The sequence below is a fragment of the Schistocerca cancellata genome, chromosome 3, assembly GCF_023864275.1.
Source record: "Schistocerca cancellata isolate TAMUIC-IGC-003103 chromosome 3, iqSchCanc2.1, whole genome shotgun sequence".
Taxonomy (NCBI): domain Eukaryota; kingdom Metazoa; phylum Arthropoda; class Insecta; order Orthoptera; family Acrididae; genus Schistocerca; species Schistocerca cancellata.
In genome coordinates this window covers 658,627,199-658,647,651 of record NC_064628.1, presented here as the reverse complement: position 1 = coordinate 658,647,651, position 20,453 = coordinate 658,627,199, and the positions used below count along the sequence as shown (strand labels likewise).

At 44.3% G+C, this 20,453-nt stretch overlaps 1 protein-coding gene across 1 annotated transcript in view; it reads right to left on the bottom strand.

Annotated features, from left to right (window-relative positions):
• LOC126175625 (sialin-like) overlaps positions 1 to 20,453 on the bottom strand; it is a 122,613-nt gene that overhangs the window by 25,996 nt on the left and 76,164 nt on the right. Inside the window, exon 6 of the mRNA XM_049922509.1 lies at positions 8,715 to 8,867. Coding sequence (XP_049778466.1) covers positions 8,715 to 8,867 — 153 coding nt within the window. The remainder of the gene's footprint in view (positions 1 to 8,714; positions 8,868 to 20,453) is intronic.

Genomic DNA, 20,453 nt, shown 5'->3' with positions numbered 1-20,453 from the left:
GTGGCCCTATAATTTGTTATGCTCTCAGTCATCATTAGTTCAGTGTGTTTTAAAGGCTGATTGAAATATTCCATTTTCAGGTCTCTCTATAAAGAAGACGATTTTACAGATGTAGCTACCGGCCTGTCCTACTTGTTAAGTCAGTTCTCAAAATTTTTGAGAAGGTGATGTACTCGAGGGCTGTCACCCAACTGAGTGCTAATGGGGCACTTAGTTAATCACAGTTTGGATTTCAAAAAGGATGCTGTTCTGTGAAAGCTGGTTAGACCTTCACTCAGCACATAGCAAAATTATCAAATTATATCACCATTTGGAGTATTTTGGGATTTATCAAAGGCATTTTACTGTGTCAATATATCAGCGAAATTAACTTTTTATTTGTATATGGTATAGTACTTGTTTAACAAACACTAAGCAGGAAGTTACACTAGAATATCTGAATAATATAAACAGGGGTCGTACATCCTCCTGATGGGGAGAAATCACTATAACCGTTCTGCAGCGTCCGATCATAGACCCATTACTTTCCCTCTTCTGTGGTGATGATCTACCGATTTACTTGAATCAGGAGGAAAAGTTAGGCCTTTCTGTAGATGATGAAAGCATTATTGTCAAGCCGTTAAGGAAGCACTCCGTTAGGTATATTAAATTATTTATCGTAAGTGGACTAGATTTAAGCTAAAAGAAAACAAAGCTCATCCAGTTTTGTACAGTTAAACTATACCATCTACTATGAATTTATAGAGTGGACCAAATAAAAGTGGTCTGGAGGACAGAGCTCCATGGTACAAAGAAACACAGCAGAAGAAAGTAAATATAGTAGTAAACTGACTATAGCAAACGTAGACTGTGGTCAGCAAGTTGCTGAAGGCGGATCGAAGCTGGACTGCTGGAATTGTTGCAATCTCATCCGAAATGCTCTACTGCAGTTCTTGAAGACTATGAGTGTTGTTACGATACACCTTAGACTTGAGGGCACCCCGCAAAAGTAATCGCACACTGACAGATCAGGTGACCTGGGTGGCCAGCTATGGCCGCGACCTGACTGGCTCTGCTAACAACCCTGTCAGGCAAGAAGACTGTGTACACGTGGTCCAGTGCTCGGCCGCCTGTATGAGCTTGTTGAAAGTAACTGTAGATCTTTTTCTCTTCCGTTAATGCTGCCACAAATGGTTTCAAAATGTTGGAACCGTAACACGCCGAAGATTCTGATGAAAGAAGGTGGGACCAATAATGGAAATGGAAATGCCGTCTGGCTGGGGCCTCCCGGCGGATAGACCGTTCGCCTGGTGCAAGTCTTTAGAGTTGACGCCACTTCGGCGACTTGCGTGTCGATGGTGATGAAATGATGATGATAAGGACAACGCAACACCCAGTCCCTGAGCGGAGAAAATCTCCGACCCAGTCGGGAAACCAACCCGGGCCGTTAGGTATGACATTCCGTTGCGCTGACCACTCAGCTACCAGGGGCGGACTGACCAATAATGCGGTGTGCAGACGCTGCACACTGAGTCCCAACCTTCTGATTACGCGATGGCGTTTCGTGGAATTTGTGCGGATTCTCCGCGGTGCAGAACCTGTGATTCTGTGAGTTGACATAACCACTCAGGTGAAACCAGACTTCATCAGACAAAGACCAGATCCATGCCCAAGCTATTCGTTGTTATCTCAGCGAATAGCCGCTTACAAAACTGAAGGCGTTGAGGAGCATCTGCGGATTTTAGTGCATGAACAACGTATAATCGGTAGGAATGCATGTGCAGGCCCAGGTGGAACATTCATCCGTGTGACGGACGTTATATGCCGGTCTCTTGCAACAAAAGTCCTGTTCATTTGGTAGAAGTCTGAAGCATTTTCTGGTGAACTGCAAGCACATTTTCTGGTGTGCGAGCACGTTTCGAAATATTTTTTGACTTATTCAAAACAGGTCCTGTCTGTCACCATTTTCGGACTAAGCGTTGCATGGCATTATTTGCTGGCACTTTGATATCGTTACTCTTCTCAGAAAACGACTGACCACACCATTTCCACTACTTTGTTGTCACGTAACTTTCCACATCGAACACCCGCTGCTCCGCTGTGAGTACCATCGCCCACTTTCCACTGCTCCACTCACACTGACACGGCCAGCGCAACGTTCTGAACCGATGTGGATCGCGTGGGAGGCCTACGCGTGGTGTGCACGTCAAGGGGTGTGGTTATCTGCACACATTCATGTCTTTTATTTGCTCCACCCTATAGTTTAACACCAAAAGTCATAAACACCAGCAGAAACTTTAACATTCAACTAGTTTTGCCACAAGAACTACTGTAAACTCTGAGAAAATAAAAAAATCAGTAAATTAACGTACACCCTTGGACAAAAAAAACACACAATGCATGAATTATCCGAATGGGTTGTATATCGGTAGATGTGATGAACATGTACAGAAAAACAAATGAAAACAATTTCAAAAAAGTTGGATGATTTATGTAAGAGAAAGAGCTTCACAAATTGAGCAAGACAGACATGCCTCCGCTGGTCATCGGGACTCAGTTCGAAGCCTGACTCGTCCCTGAAGACAATTCTACTCCAGTCGAAGAGATCCCAGGCCGGAGACGTGTCTGGAGACGCCCTGGACAGCGGTGGGATACCATACTGACTGCCGCCTGCCAACCGGCCTGACAGCCAGCAGTCATGGTTGGGGGTGCCATTTCTTTTCATAGCAGGGCTTCTTTGGTTATCATCCGCAACACCCTTACTGTACAGCGGCACGTCGATGAATTTCTACGCCGCGTTTTGTTTGTCTTCATGGCAAGCCATTTCGTGCTTATGTTTCAAGAAGATAATGCACTCCCGCACACGAGATGAGTTTGTACGTCTTGTCTTCGTGCTTGCCAAACCGTATCTTGGTCAGCAAGGTCGCCGGATCCCATCCCCGATTGACATCATTTGGATCATTATGGGCAGGTGTGATGTACCTTTTGCATTTCTTGCTTTTATGTTTTCGTTTCCTTTCAAGGCTAAGAGAAAAGGTGAAGCGGTAGCCCAGCGTAGAGCCTGTGCCTACCGTCATGTATTTATAGGTTATAAGATGCTTTTTCTGTTCAAATGGCTCTGAGCACTATGGAACTTAACATCTATGGTCATCAGTCCCCTAGAACTTAGAACTACTTAAACCTAACTAACCTAAGGACGTCACACAACACCCAGTCATCACGAGGCAGAGAAAATCCCTGACCCCGCCGGGAATCGAACCCGGGAACCCGGGCTCAGGAAGCGAGAACGCTACCGCACGACCACGAGCTGCGGACTTTTTCTGTTCGTCAGTAAGAGGAAGGACTCAATCTCTGCTAATAAACGAAGGTAAACGCACATTATTTTAGATCGTAATCAGTGGCAGCCATTTTGGGTTGATAAAAAAAGTAAAAAGTATTCGCCACTGTAGTGTTGTGCAGTTGGATGTGAACAGCCCGTAGCGTTTGGCTGTTGGAGGTGAGCCGCCAGCAGTGGTCCATGTGGGGAGAGAGATGCCAGAGTTCTGAGATGTTAATACGAGTGGACGATCTGGACGTGTGTTTGTCAGAAAAAGAAATTTGTTAAATGGGATGTCAGTAATATATATAATGACTTTTGAACACTATTAAGGGAAATACATTGTCTGTTTTCTATCAAAATCTTTCATTTGCTGACTATATGCCTATCAGTAGTTAGTGCCTTCAGTAGTTAGAATCTTTTATTTAGCTGGCAGTATTGGCGCTCGCTGTATTGCATTAGTTCGAGTAACGAAGATTTTTGTGAAGTAAATGATTCATGAAGAGCATAGGTTATTGTTAGTCAGGGCTATTCTTTTGTAGGGATTATTAAAGGTCAGATTGCGTTGCGCTAAAATATTGTGTGTTAGTTTAGAAATGAACTGAATAAGCAAAGAGAAATCAGTCTCAGTGCGTTCAGTTTCACTCTGGAGTTTGAAAATCAAGTAACGTAGAAGTTTTACCAGCACAGTCATTCTTTACATTCAAAGGGGATGTTTCATCTCCAACTGCCCAACAGTACTTCAATCACTGCTGGTGACTAACTTCCAACTGCCCAACACGACTGGCGATTACCTTCCAACAATGAGTGCAACCAGCCACGGACTGCACACAGCGCAATCAGCGATTTTAATAGAGAGAGAGCGTTACCAACATAAAACCTAAACAGCTTAATTAGATTAAAAACAGCCGACCAGTTGCAAAGGATAAAGTAATCTTTACCTAGGTTTCGATAGATTTAAACCTATCTTCTTCAGAAGGCTGCAGTATTACATTAACATGGAGTGATACGTCATTGCCATTTTTACTGCCGCCTTCTGAAGAAGATAGGTTTAAATCTATCGAAACCTAGGTAAAGATTACTTTATCCTTTGCAACTGGTCGGCTGTTTTTAATCTAATTACGTGGAACCGTTGCTGTTACGCAGCTATGTTTAAAATAATAAACAGCTTACTTACAACGCCACGGCCTGTCTTTATCGCGGGCCTCGGTCGGCAGTGACTTCGTCGGCGCCTTGAGCCACAATTTGGACGTTATATGGATGTTCTCTGTTTCCTGGTACCCGTAGACGACAACGTGGAGGAAACTTTTGGTGGACTTCCGCTCGCTTTGGGAACAGAGACAGTGAACAAAGCATTGCTGTTTGCGCGTGATTATCAGTGATGAGGGCAGTGGATGGCTAGCTACTGCACTTACTACTGAATTCCACACCTCCAGACTACCGGACGATCGGTGCTCGTTAAATCAGAAGGTGAGAAGTTAATTGGTTGTTGTCAGCTGATTGCAGAACACAACAGCGACTGACACTACGAAGAAAGTCGATACCAGAAATATCATAAGACGTAGCTCGCGTTGATCCTGTTACTTAGTGAGACTTGGCAATTTTTTGCACATCGCTCATGTTTGGACCAAATGAATCCACAACCATCACATTAACTTCTCTAACAGGAGATATATGTATAATAACATCACGGATTAATGACTGTATTCAACGCACCACATGGTTTACAGGAAGAAACACACTCGTATATTGAGCCCTTTAAGTCATCACTGAAAGCTAAGCTCTATTGCTTACGTGCCTTAACCCATTCATTAAATTTGAGCTTATTTGCAAATACATACGTTTTCTGACCGTAATAGTCAGTTAGCATACCACAAATATCATAAAAGCTCCAGACACTGGGTCCGGGAGCGGATACAGTTTGTTACTAGAAGACAGTGAAAGCGCTCGCTGACGTTCAGTGCCATTTATTGAATTTGCCTTGCAGTGAAGAACAAAACGACGTAAATAAATCTCCCAGCTCTCATTTGTACGTTTTCCAGTAGCTATTCTGCTGTTGGTGTTTTAATTACTACTGCCTTTCCTGCTGCTGCTGCTGCTGCTGTAGCTGTTACTGCTATTGCAACTGCAACTGTTGCTGCCACATCAAGCAACTCATGACTGACGCTTCACATCGAATAGTTACACGGTGAGAAAGTGCAAGTGATTCAGAGCACGCTAGCACTCGTTGTTAAACAAGGGACTCTACAGCAAACAGCCCCTTCCTGTTCCCTTGTTGACCCCAATGACGTCGTCGGTTGCTGTTGCAACGGGTGCAGGATCATCTAAATTGCACTGTGGATCAATAGAAACTCGTTCCCTGATCGGACGAATCGCATTTCTTGTTATATAACGACGATGATCGTGTCCAGATATGCCATCGTCCACGCGATCGACTGCTCGAAACCCCAGACGCAGGCCGTTGGGGCAGAACTGTGCTATGGCGGACATTCACTTGGTCGTCTTGGGATCCGTGGTAGTTTTCAACGGCACCATGGCAGTCATGAACTACTTGAACTTGAATCCCTTCACGCTTGATTTCTTCCCCGACAGCGGTGACATCTTCCAGCAGGATAACGTGACGCCGGCCGCGGTGACCGAGCGATTCTAGGAGCTTCAGTTCGGAACCAAGTGGCTGCTACGGTCGCAGGTTCGAATCCTGCCTCGGGCATGGATGTATGTGCTGTCCTTAGGTTAGTTAGGTTTAAGTAGTTCTAGGGGACTGATGACCTCAGATGTTAGTGCTCAGCGCCATTTGAACGATTTTTTATAACGTGACACAAGGCCACAATGGTGCCACAGTAGTCTGAGGAGAATGATTGCGAACTCACGTTGATGTCTTGATGTTACGCCTGTTGAGGGTTTTACTTGTGATTCTCTAGATATGTGTCTGAGATCATATACTGATGAAAGACATTTATGAGCCTGGAGGTTAGATGAATGGTAGTGTGAATGAGACACCAGAAGCACTGCAAAGTATGTTTATAGTATACTTTCAGACATCGGAACAGTCTCAAACTGCGCGACATTGCCCCTACTCGAGGCATAGTACTCCTGGTTACAGGTCACGGTCCATATCCTGAACATTTGCACCGAGTAGGATATGGTAGCGCACCAATCTGTGACTGTGAAGAGGAAAGTTCCGCTGATCATATCGTTTTCAGTTGCCCTCATTTTCAGGTACAGATAGACTGCAGACAATTAGACTACCATGTGCAAACTAATTGTGACAAAAACATGTGGACTGCAGTTGATGTGATTGTACGTAGAATATACTACTTGACTTCCAAGTCTGTAAGATCGATTTGGACGCTCTGAATATCAAAATAACGTCAATAGATCACGGGAGAAGCGTTTCCTCCATTATATATAATGACAGACACATGCAAATTTAATTAAGAGAAACTATATATAAAGACACACATGCACACACACCCTACCCATGGGTTTCGTGGAATACGCATTGCTTTCAAATACCAGGCGCGAGATTTTCATATTTTTCCTCTCACAACGTTATTGCTACGAAACAAATGAAAAGGACATTTTAACATGCAGTTAAATTTGGTACTGGGATGCGAAGTTTTCGAATTATTGAAGAAACTGTACGAAAGTGAGCTTCAAATGCGTTTTTATTGAGTAGCTCGAAAACCATGAGCTCCAGCGAAAATGTAACATAGCACAAAATAAAACTACATTAAATTTCCTAAAAAAAGTTCCTGTTTCTCCGTAGGATTAATAGTTTGCACGTAGTGAGTGAGAGAATATGAAAATATTGTGAGTGATTTTGGAAAGGATGGTGGGTTACATAAAACCTATCGGTAGGTGCACCTGTATCACCCCATACATAAGAAATATTTAAAAAAAGAAACAAAGAACGAATGCTATGGTCACCCACATAGGCGTCTATAGACTCGAGGATGCCGAGGTATCCACATAACAGTTGAGCGATGTAGAATAGTGTAGCAACAATAGGTTTAGAGGTGTGTTTGTTCTTTGTCGACCAAACTTGAGTTACATCGAGGCTGCAAGTAAAATATCTAGTAAAAAGAGCTGGAACGTGTTCTCTAGAGCTAATTCCTTTTATTTTATGTTACTTTTTAAATATTCTTATTCTCAATTTTATGTTTTAGTTCTACGTTAATATTACCAATTGTTGCTGTTAAAATAACGTATTGTTGTGTACATAATATAAAGCATTGTCTGTCAGTATGATAACTTAATAGGTAGAACCTATTTAGTTCCCAGATAACAGGTCTAAAATTCGTACCAACAAATTTAATTGAATTGAACTCAACTGAACTGTCTTGGTCACCAAATAAACCCGATGTATCACATTTACGAGCAATAAGGTACCAGCTCTGCACCCACAAACCACCAGCCCGTAATTTACAGGAATCGTGTTACGTGTGCATAGGCATCTGGCACTATCGAGAACCTGCTAAGCACTTGTCGAGTGCCTGCCGCTCCGTTGCACAGGGTGAATCAACACGCTATTAAGCACGTGGTCTCAATATATTTTGGGTCATCAGTATTTTCCAATTGTCTCTGCAATCAGTTGGTCTAAAGACACGTTCCAAACCATAGCTTTTTATAGAGAATATGATGTACGTAACTGGAAATAACTAACTTCACTGAAGTATTTAGTTCAGTTTCATCACTGTATTCCTTGTACAGTTGTGATTTTCTTAGTGTTACCGTAATTTTCTTCTTGTCCATTGTATTGAGCTTTTTTTCACATTTGATGTGTATTTCTGCTTTCGTTGGACGCCACAGTTCAAACTCTAAATACATTAAATCACATAGTAATACTTCCAATTATTCTTTAAATATATAACAACAGTAATAATTCTAGATCAACTGTTATTTTCATTACTTTCTCTAAAAGTTAGACTAAAAAATAATACCTACTGTAGGACAGTTAGATTACGCAATATGTGACATACTTAATATACTGAGATTAATAAAAGCCATTTAAAATAATAAACATTATTTTATGATTCTGCGTTATCCCCCTCATCTATCTTTTCTTGTTTCTTACACGCTACGCACCCACTTCTTGTATTCTGACTTTAAAACGGGTAAATTGGTATAATTCTGCGTAGAAAAACTTGTTTGCTGGTCGTGTGCCTCCAGACAGAAACCGAGTTCTTTCTTTTTCACCGCAAATACTGATCACACTATATGTTAGTGCTATTAGTTCACATCTCAACTAAACAATTAATTCAGACTTCTAGCATTTCTTGCTGGATTCTAATACCGTTAGTTTTGTTTATAAATCTCACAGCAAACTTTTTTTAAGAGGGTGAAACGCCCTGGCATTGAATCTTTATTACTATAGCTTACTTTGTGAGCTATGGCAAAAATAGTGTGTGACACTAACGCTTCGGATGTCGTAATGCAAGACTTGGGCCAGGTACAGCGGTATCGACGTTATCAACAAGTAGAAACTCATGTCGGAAGTGACCATGACTGCAATGAGAGCCCAGATGGCTGGGGTCAGCAAAATACTCTTCCACGGCACCGGCAGATTTGTCTGTAACAGCAACAAAGAAACATTTTTCAGTTAAAGTAACGAAAATGTTTGCTTTGTAAGTAGTGCGGCTGTGGCGACTTTGCACGTCTGGTTGCCTGTATGCCAGTGGTAGTATTTGTATCCCTCACTCTGACACACACACACACACACATATTTAGATCTCTCAATCGCGGCCCATTAATTTGCAAGACATTAAAACGAAACAACCAATCACAATGTACCCCATAGCTGCCATCTTGGCAATGTTCAAAATCATCCAAACGATTTCAAATATTGAGGATAAGAACTAAACAACGCCTTCAGTTACCACTTTTTCATGTTTTATTAACTACACGATATTTCGGACCCTTGGGTCCATCGTCAGGTGTAATTTGTTTTAATACATGTTTTATTTCTTCTCTTGAATGAGGTGAAATGCATATTCCTGTCACGAAAAAGTTTAATGTTATGTTATGAATTTCATAATTCGAACGCGGAAAATATGTGCAAAATAGTGGAAAACGAACAGCGTAAACTTACCACATTATCTAAGGAAAGCATATTTAACGTTTTAGCACCGGCAAACATTCTTTTCTCCGTCGTTTTAGTACATTTCACTTCATCCAAGAGGCATATTCGTACACATGTTTATAAACACTTCACAGATGTTTTTGTACATGATGTTGTCAAAGATGAATTTATTCATAGTGCTAAAGATATAACTATTAAGCAATTGACATATGCAGGAAATAACTTTAGAATAGGTCTTTAAAATTACTGAAATAACTGTTGTTGTTGTGGTCTTCAGTCCTGAGACTGGTTTGATGCAGCTCTCCATGCTACTCTATCCTGTGCAAGCTTCTTCATCTCCCAGTATCTACTGCAACCTACATCCTTCTGAATCTGCTTAGTGTATTCATCTCTTGGTCTCCCTCTACGATTTTTACCCTCCACACTGCCCTCCAATGCTAAATTTGTGATCCCCTGATGCCTCAAAACATGTCCTACCAACCGATCCCTTCATCTAGTCAAGTTGTGCCACAAACTTCTCTTCTCCCCGATCCTATTCAATACCTCCTTATTAGTTACGTGATCTACCCACCTTATCTTCAGCATTCTTCTGTAGCACCACATTTCGAAAGCTTCTATTCTCTTCTTGTCCAAACTAGTTATCGTCCATGTTTCACTTCCATACAGGGCTACACTCCATACAAATACTTTCAGAAACGACTTCCTGACACTTAAATCTATACTCGATGTTAACAAATTCCTCTTCTTGAGAAACGCTTTCCTTGCCATTGCCAGTCTACATTTTATATCTTCTCTACTTCGACCATCATCGGTTATTTTACTCCCTAAATAGCAAAACTCCTTTACTACTTTAAGTGTCTCATTTCCTAATCTAATTCCCTCAGCATCACCCGACTTAATTTGACTACATTCCATTATCCTCGTTTTGCTATTGTTGATGTTCATCTTATATCCTCTTTTCAAGACACTGTCCATTCCGTTCAACTGCTCTTCCAAGTCCTTTGCTGTCTCTGACAGAATTACAATGTCATCGGCGAACCTCAAAGTTTTTACTTCTTCTCCATGAATTTTAATACCTACTCCGAATTTTTCTTTTGTTTCCTTTACTGCTTGCTCAATATACAGATTGAATAACATTGGGGAGAGGCTACAACCCTGTCTCACTCCCTTCCCAACCGCTGCTTCCCTTTCATGCCCCTCGACTCTTATAACTGCCATCTGGTTTCTGTACAAACTGTAAATAGCCTTTCGCTCCCTGTATTTTACCCCTGCCACCTTTAGAATTTGAAAGAGAGTATTCCAGTTAACATTGTCAAAAGCTTTCTCTAAGTCTACAAATGCTAGAAACGTAGGTTTGCCTTTTCTTAATCTTTCTTCTAAGATAAGTCGTAAGGTCAGTATTGCCTCACGTGTTCCAACATTTCTACGGAATCCAAACTGATCTTCCCCGAGGTCGGCTTCTACCAGTTTTTCCATTCGTCTGTAAAGAATTCGCGTTAGTATTTTGCAGCTGTGACTTATTAAACTGATAGTTCGGTAATTTTCACATCTGTCAACACCTGCTTTCTTTGGGATTGGAATTATTATATTCTTCTTGAAGTCTGAGGGTATTTCGCCTGTCTCATACATCGTGCTCACCAGATGGTAGAGTTTTGTCATGACTGGCTCTCCCGAGGCCATCAGTAGTTCAAATGGAATGTTGTCTACTCCCGGGGCCTTGTTTCGACTCAGGTCTTTCAGTGCTCTGTCAAACTCTTCACGCAGTATCTTATCTCCCATTTCGTTTTCATCTACATCCTCTTCCATTTCCATAATATTGTCCTCAAGTACATCGCCCTTGTATAAACCCTCTATATACTCCTTCCACCTTTCTGCCTTCCCTTCTTTGCTTAGAACTGGGTTGCCATCTGAGCTCTTGATATTCATACAAGTGGTTCTCTTCTATCCAAAGGTCTCTTTAATTTTCCTGTAGGCAGTATCTATCTTACCCCTAGTGAGACGAGCCTCTACATCCTTACATTTGTCCTCTAGCCATCCCTGCTTAGCCATTTTGCACTTCCTGTCGATATCATTTTTGAGACGTTTGTATTCCTTTTTGCCTGCTTCATTTACTGCATTTTTGTATTTTCTCCTTTCATCAATTAAATTCAATATTTCTTCTGTTACCCAAGGATTTCTACTAGCCCTCGTCTTTTTACCTACTTGATCCTCTGCTGCCTTCACTACTTCATCCCTCAGAGCTACCCATTCTTCTTCTACTGTATTTCTTTCCCCCATTCCTGTCAATTGTTCCCTTATGCTCTTCCTGAAACTCTCTACAACCTCTGGTTCTTTCAGTTTATCCAGGTCCCATCTCCTTAAATTCCCACCTTTTTGCAGTTTCTTCAGTTTCAATCTGCAGTTCATAACCAATAGATTGTGGTCAGAATCCACATCTGCCCCAGGAAATGGCTTACAATTTAAAACCTGGTTCCTAAATCTCTGTCTTACCATTATATAATCTATCTGATACCTACTAGTATCTCCAGGATTCTTCCAGGTATACAACCTTCTTTTATGATTCTTGAACCAAGTGTTGGCTATGATTAAGTTATGCTCTGTGCAAAATTCTACAAGGCGGCTTCCTCTTTCATTCCTTCCCCCCAATCCATATTCACCTACTATGTTTCCTTCTCTCCCTTTTCCTACTGACGAATTCCAGTCACCCATGACTATTAAATTTTCGTCTCCTTTCACTACCTGAATAATTTCTTTTATCTCGTCATACATTTCATCTATTTCTTCATCATCTGCAGAGGTAGTTGGCATATAAACTTGTACTACTGTAGTAGGCATGGGCTTTGTGTCTATCTTGTCCACAATAATGCGTTCACTATGCTGTTTGTAGTAGCTAACCCGCACTCCTATTTTTTTCTTCATTATTAAACCTACTCCTGCATTACCCCTATTTGATTTTGTATTTATAACCCTGTAATCACCTGACCAAAAGTCTTGTTCCTCCTGCCACCGAACTTCACTAATTCCCACTATATCTAACTTTAACCTATCCATTTCCCTTTTTAAATTTTCTAACCTACCTGCCCGATTAAGGGATCTGACATTCCACGCTCCGATCCGTAGAACGCCAGTTTTCTTTCTCCTGATAACGACGTCCTCCTGAGTAGTCCCCGCCCGGAGATCCGAATGGGGGACTATTTTACCTCCGGAATATTTTACCCAAGAGGACGCCATCATCCTTTAATCATACAGTAGAGCTGCATTTCCTCGGGAAAAATTACGGCTGTAGTTTCCCCTTGCTTTCAACCGTTCGCAGTACCAGCACATCAAGGCCGTTTTGGTTAATGTTACAAGGCCAGATCAGTCAATCATCCAGACTGTTGCCCCTGCAACTACTGAAAAGGCTGCTGCCCCTCTTCAGGAACCACATGTTTGTCTGGCCTCTCAACAGATACCCCTCCGTTGTGGTTGCACCTACGGTACGGCCATCTGTATCGCTAAGGCACGCAAGCCTCCCCACCAGCGGCAAGGTCCATGGTTCATGGGGGGGGGGGGGGGGGGGGTACTGAAATAACTATGGCTTGCGAAATCTGTTTGTTCATTTAACATAGATTCTGGTTTTTTGATTTTGTGGACGTATATCTCCAATTGTTCTAACAGACTTAGGGTCTTACCATTGGCTTCGTTATTTAGTATTACCAAATTGTTTTCTAGACTGTTGATGACATGTTTCGTTTCCAACATATATTGTGCAATGACTGATTTTTCGAAATTCTTGAGCATGAAAGCATTTACACGTTCTTGAAAACGGATCTTGAAGTCTGCCTGTTTTCCCTACATAGTAGGCAGGACAGCTGGGGCATGATACTTCGTACACTCCGCTGTTGTGTATGTTTGAGTATTTGATTTTACATTATGGATGAGTAAGTTTCCTAACTTATTATTGATTCAGAATGCAACTGTTACATTGGTTTTTCTGAAAAGGCTGGCGATTTTTTGTGATATTGGGCCCAGGTATGGGATACTGGCGAATATTTTCTCTTCTTTCACAGTGCGTCCATTCGTTGTCTTGCTTTTGTGTATTTGTCTACTTAAATTGTCTGTTGTTTAGCTGTGTAGCCATTACTTATGGCAGTGCTCTTTACTGTATCTATCTCATTCTTGACGGTGTTTTCTTCTAAATCAAGGGAGTTTACTTTGTGTAGATGGCCCTAAACGGAGCATGTTTAATTCATACCTCCAATGTTTTGAATACAGTCACGTTTTAAGCTGCAAAATATGGATAAAATTAAATTTTATTTCAAATATTTATCAAACACACACACACACACACACACACACACACACACACACACACACACAGTTCTATATCCACATTATTTACCAAAAATACACACACACACACACACACACACACACACACACACACACACACACACACCTGTATCCACACATCTTGTATTATTTATAAAAATATTCCAGTTTCATGTAAATTGTGTAAATTTGGATCACGTTCAAATGTATCCGAACACTCTGAATTTTTGTCATCACGTACATAAATATAATACACTGACGGAAAAAAATCAAAACACCAAGAAGGAGTTGTGCAACAGTAAAACGAATGTTGCTAAGCGCGTTTTTACATCTGAAAAATCATGACTATCCAAATTTCAGTCGTGAAATAGTGGCGCTAGTAGCTCCACTATGAGTCCGAAAATCAGGCTCACTTTAAATACATGCAGTAACGGTCATGCGCATTAGTTACCTTTCAGATTGGAAGTAGAGAGTTGATGTTGGTCAAGAATACCTTTAAGGAGACAAAGAATTATCAGCGCCTCTACGAGTTTGAGCGAGGTCATGCAATAGTGATACGATAAGCTGGACGCAGCTTCTGCGATACTGCAGAAAGACTTTGCAAGAATGTAGCCACTACGCATGATTTCTGGCAGCGATGGTCACGAGTATGTACGGTCTCAAGATGACCAGGCTCCATACAGCCACATTGGTGGCACCAGGGGGGTGTAATACCACTTGGTCCGTGCTGGCCGAAGGAAGTGAACTGTTCACGAGTACGTACGGACTCAAGATGACCAGGCTCCATACAGCCACATTGGTGGCACCAGGGGGGTGTAATACCGCTTCGTCTGTGCTGGCCGAAGGAAGTGATCGGTTCACGAGTACGTACGCTCTCAAGATGACCGGGATCCATACAGCCACATTGATGGCACCAGGGGGGTGTAATATTGCTTGGTCCGTGCTAGCCAAAGGAAGTGATCGGTTCATGAGTACAAACGGTCTCAAGATGACCGGGCTCCATACAGCCACATTGGTGGCACCAGAGGGGTGTAATAAGGCTTGGTCCGTGCTGGCCGAAGGAAGTGATCTGTTCACGAGTACGTACGGTCTCAAGATGACCGGGCTCCATACAGCCAAATTGAAGGCACCAGGGGGGGTGTAATACTGCTTGGTCTGTGCTGGCCAAAGGAAGTGATCGGTTCATAAGTACGTAAGCTCTCAAGATGACCGGGATCCATACAGCCACATTGGTGGCACCAGGGGGAGTGTAATACTGCTTGGTCCGTGCTAGCCAAAGGAAGTGATCGGTTCATGAGTACAAACGGTCTCAAGATGACCGGGCTCCATACAGCCACATTGGTGGCACCAGAGGGGTGTAATAAGGCTTGGTCCGTGCTGGCCGAAGGAAGTGATCTGTTCACGAGTACGTACAGTCTCAAGATGACCGGGCTGCATACAGCCACATTGGTGGCACCTGGGCGGTGCAATACCGCTTGGTCCGTGCTGGCCGAAGGAAGTGATCGGTTCACGAGTACGTATGTTCTCAAGAGACCGGGCTCCATACAGCCACATTGGTGGCACCAGGGGGGTGTAATACCGCTTGGTCCGTGCTGGCCGAAGGAAGTGATCGGTTCACGAGTACGTACGGTCTCAAGATGACCGGGCTCCATACAGCCAAATTGAAGGCACCAGGGGGGGTGTAATACTGCTTGGTCTGTGCTGGCCGAAGGAAGTGATCGGTTCATGAGTACGTAAGCTCTCAAGATGACCGGGATCCATACAGCCACATTGGTGGCACCAGGGGGAGTGTAATACTGCTTGGTCCGTGCTGGCCGAAGGAAGTGATCGGTTCACGAGTGCATACGGTCTCAAGATGACCGGGCTCCATACAGCCACATTGGTGGCACCATAGGGGTGTAATACCGCTTGGTCCGTGCTGGCCGAAGGAAGTGGTCTGTTCATGAGTACGTACACTCTCAAGATGACCGGGCTCCATACAGCCATATTGGTGGCACCGGGGTGGGGGTGGGAGGGTGTGTAATACCACTTGGTCAGTGCTGACCGAAGGAAGTGATCTCTTTACGAGTACGTACACTCCCAACATGACCGGGCTCCATACAGCCACATTGGTGGCACAAGGGGGGTGTAATACCGCTTGGTCCGTGCTGGCCGAAGGAAGTGATCGGTTCATGAGTACAAACGGTCTCAAGATGACCGGGCTCCATCCAGCCACATTGGTGGCACCAGGGGGGTGCAATACCGCTTGGTCCGTGCTGGCTGAAGGAAGTGATCGGTTCACGAGTACACACGCTCTCAAGATGATCGGGCTCCATACAGCCACATTGGTGGCACCAGGGGGGTGTAATATCGCTTGGTCCATGCTGGCCCAAGGTAGTGATCGGTTCATGAGTACGTACAGACTCAAGATGACCGGGCTCCATGCAGCCACATTGGTGGCACCAGGGGGGTGTAATACCGCTTGGTCCGTGCTGGCCGATGGAAGTGATCTGTTCACGAGTATGTACACTCTCAAGATGACCGGGCTCCAGACAGCCACACTGGTGGCACCAGGGCGGTGTAATACCACTTGGTCCGTTCTGGCCGAAGGAAGTGATCGGTTCAACGGCCTTCCTATTGTTTTCGGTTTGAAGTGAATATATATCGCGAGGTGGTGCGTTTCACTTGCGCGATTGCTCCATGACGTGTGGAGAAAACTAAGAAAATCGGAATGTGACTGGACTTTGTTATGAGACACGATAACGAGAGGACGTGTCGGAAGTGTGTACAATGAAACAGACATTCTTAGCCGCCATGTTATATAATTTGTGTTTTTGAGATTCACAAGCAGTATGTAATGTCAATGTGTAGTTTAGTACCGGCCAAAATACAGTCAGTTGCATTTTAAAGGTAACTGCGCGTATTTAATTTTTATCAAAGGATTCTGTGAAGAACTATTATGTACTGCAAGGTTGTATAGGACTACGAACGTTTGGTGGTCTATGTTTGCATTAGAACCTGCTTCTATTACACGGTCAAAGCAAAGAGAAAGTTTTCTCTGTTAAAAATAACTCATTTCACTTGCAGACAATCATCGAATGACCAAATGCGAATGGCAGCGTTCCAATTCGAAAAGATCCTATAGAAGATTTCTTTCTCTTACATTTCAAGAATTTTACAGGCAAACGTCGGACTCGGCAGCAGCTTCTCCACCACGAGAGTAACTTGTCTACGTGTACGAAATTGCGTACGGTGTGGGGATCGTCGACGCCGATAGTGCTCTTCACAGACATACAAACAGAGACATTACACACTCTAGTTCAGTAACAACGAGTATAATATTACCAGCTTGAAAACATTAACTCTTCTTTTGAGCAGTAAAATGATATAAAAAAGGAAGACCGCCGTGCTCGGTATATGCCTCTGGCGCGTCGTACTGCATCTGCAGCGACAATTTCAGCGGCAGTTGGCACCACCGTGACACAAAGAACTGTTAAAAACCGGTTACTTCAAGGTTAGCTTCAAGCCAGACGCCCTGTAACGTCGATTCCAGTGAACTCAGATCACCGTCAATTGCGACTTCAGTAGTGCCAATCAGATCTCGTTGGAGGGCAGGGTGCGGCTCTGTTATGTTTTCTGAAGAAACCCGTTCTGCTTCGGTGTTGGTGGTGACCATATGTTGGTCAGGAGACCAGTTGAGGGCCTGCAACCAACCTGTCTGTGTGTTAGACACTGGAACACTGGTAGCAGTTACTTCTGTAAAATATCTGGGAGTATGCGTGCGGAACGATTTGAAGTGGAATGATCATATAAAATTAATTGTTGGTAAGGCGGGTACCAGGTTGAGATTCATTGGGAGAGTCCTTAGAAAATGTAGTCCACCAACAAAGGAGGTGGCTTACAAAACACTCGTTCGATCTATACTTGAGTATTGCTCATCAGTGTGGGATCCGTACCAGATCGGGTTGACGTAGGAGATAGAGAAGATCCAAAGAAGAGCGGCGCGTTTCGTCACAGGGTTATTTGGTAAGCGTGATAGCGTTACGGAGATGTTTAGCAAACTCAAAGTGGCAGACTCTGCAAGAGAGGCGCTCTGCATCGCGGTGTAGCTTGGTGTCCAGGTTTCGAGAGGGTGCGTTTCTGGATGAGGTGTCGAATATATTACTTCCCCCTACTTATACCTCCCGTGGAGATCACGAATGTAAAATTAGAGAGATTCGAGCGCACACGGAGGCTTTCCGGCAGTCGTTCTTCCCGCGAACCATACGCGACTGTAACAGGAAATGGAGGTAATGACAGTGATACGTAAAGTTATCTACGCCACACACCGTTGGGTGTCTTGCGGAGTATAAATGTAGATGTAGATGTAGGACCTACAGCTGCAGTTATGGTCTCGGGTACGATTTCGTATGACACCAGGAGAACTCTCGTAGTTATCCCACGCACCCTGACTGAAAATCAGTACGTAAATCTGGTGACGACGTGTTGTAACGCTCGTCAGCGTTAGTTACCTTTGAGATTGGACGCTGATGTTAGTAAAGAATACATTTAAGGCGACAAAGACGGTACTATCATCACCTCAGTAAGTTTGAACGAGGTCGTGTAATAGGGCTACGGTAAGTTGGGGGCTCCCTGTGCCATACTGTAGAAAGACTTAGCAGGAATGTAGCCTTTGTACATAATTGGTGGCAGTGGTAGTCACGAGTACACACGGTCTCAAGATGACTGGCCCCACACGGCCATTCATGAACAGTATACTAAGGGTGCTTTCCCACGGGACAACGTACGCTCACATACTGGTGTTGTACCCCACCATGCTCTATTTTCTACAGAGTGTCGCCATGTTGCCTTGGCCTACTCCATCATCAGATCTGTCTCCAGTCGAGCACATACGGGCCATCATCGGACGAAAATTCCAGCGTCACCCACAACCAGCACTAACTTCCCTGTATTGACCGACCAAGTGCAACAGGCATGGAACTCCCTGAAACTGACATGCGGCACCTGGACAACATAATGCTTGCATGTTTGCCTGATTTTATTAATGTACCAAAATTTCACATTTGTATTGGCTTATCTGTACTTTCATTAACCTCTAATCTCGAGCACACTGGACTCGCATTCTGGAGGACGACGGTTCAATCCCACGTCCGGCCATCCTGATTTAGGTTTTCCGTGATTTCCCTAAACCGCTTCAGGCAAATGCCGGGATGGTTCCTTTGAAAGGGCACGGCCGACTTCCTTCCCCATCCTTCCGTAATCCAATCAGGCCGATAACCTCACAGTTTGGTCTCCTCCCTCAATCCAACCCAACCCAACTCTAATCTCGCAACGTTAATCGCGTAAATATGTTACCTTGACACATGTATTCCCAAAATTTCATTACTCTACTTTAATTATTTTTGGTAGTGCGATTTTTCCCGTCTGTGTGTATTGAGAATACTGCTGAAAATTATAGTGTTTTCTTGTCAAAGACTGTGTAGGCATGCAAAAGTATTTTATCTCTCACTCTCATTGTTTGTGCCTAATAGTGTCTCAGATTGCAGCAATTGTGATCGCCCATATATCGCTCTCTGAACAATAACGAAAAATGCAAGGAAAAATAAACACTCAAATTAAATACACTCCTGGAAATGGAAAAAAGAACACATTGACACCGGTGTGTCAGACCCACCATACTTGCTCCGGACACTGCGAGAGGGCTGTACAAGCAATGATCACACGCACGGCACAGCGGACACACCAGGAACCGCGGTGTTGGCCGTCGAATGGCGCTAGCTGCGCAGCATTTGTGCACCGCCGACGTCAGTGTCAGCCAGTTTGCCGTGGCATACGGAGCTCCATTGCAGTCTTTAACACTGGTAGCATGCCGCGACAGCGTGGACGTGAACCGTATGTGCAGTTGACGGACTTTGAGCGAGGGCGTATAGTGGGCATGCGGGAGGCCGGGTGGACGTACCGCCGAATTGCTCAACACGTGGGGCGTGAGGTCTCCACAGTACATCGATGTTGTCGCCAGTGGTCGGCGGAAGGTGCACGTGCCCATCGACCTGGGACCGGACCGCAGCGACGCACGGATGCACGCCAAGACCGTAGGATCCTACGCAGTGCCGTGGGGGACCGCACCGCCACTTCCCAGCAAATTAGGGACACTGTTGCTCCTGGGGTATCGGCGAGGACCATTCGCAACCGTCTCCATGAAGCTGGGCTACGGTCCCCCACACCGTTAGGCCGTCTTCCGCTCACGCCCCAACATCGTGCAGCCCGCCTCTAGTGGTGTCGCGACAGGCGTGAATGGAGGGAGGACTGGAGACGTGTCGTCTTCAGCGATGAGAGTCGCTTCTGCCTTGGTGCCAATGATGGTCGTATGCGTGTTTGGCGCCGTGCAGGTGAGCGCCACAATCAGGACTGCATACGACCGAGGCACACAGGGCCAACACCCGGCATCATGGTGTGGGGAGCGATCTCCTACACTGGATGTACACCACTGGTGATCGTCGAGGGGACACTGAATAGTGCACGGTACATCCAAACCGTCATCGAACCCATCGTTCTACCATTCCTAGACCGGCAAGGGAACTTGCTGTTCCAACAGGACAATGCACGTCCGCATGTATCCCGTGCCACCCAACGTGCTCTAGAAGGTGTAAGTCAACTACCCTGGCCAGCAAGATCTCCGGATCTGTCCCCCATTGAGCATGTTTGGGACTGGATGAAGCGTCGTCTCACGCGGTCTGCACGTCCAGCACGAACGCTGGTCCAACTGAGGCGCCAGGTGGAAATGGC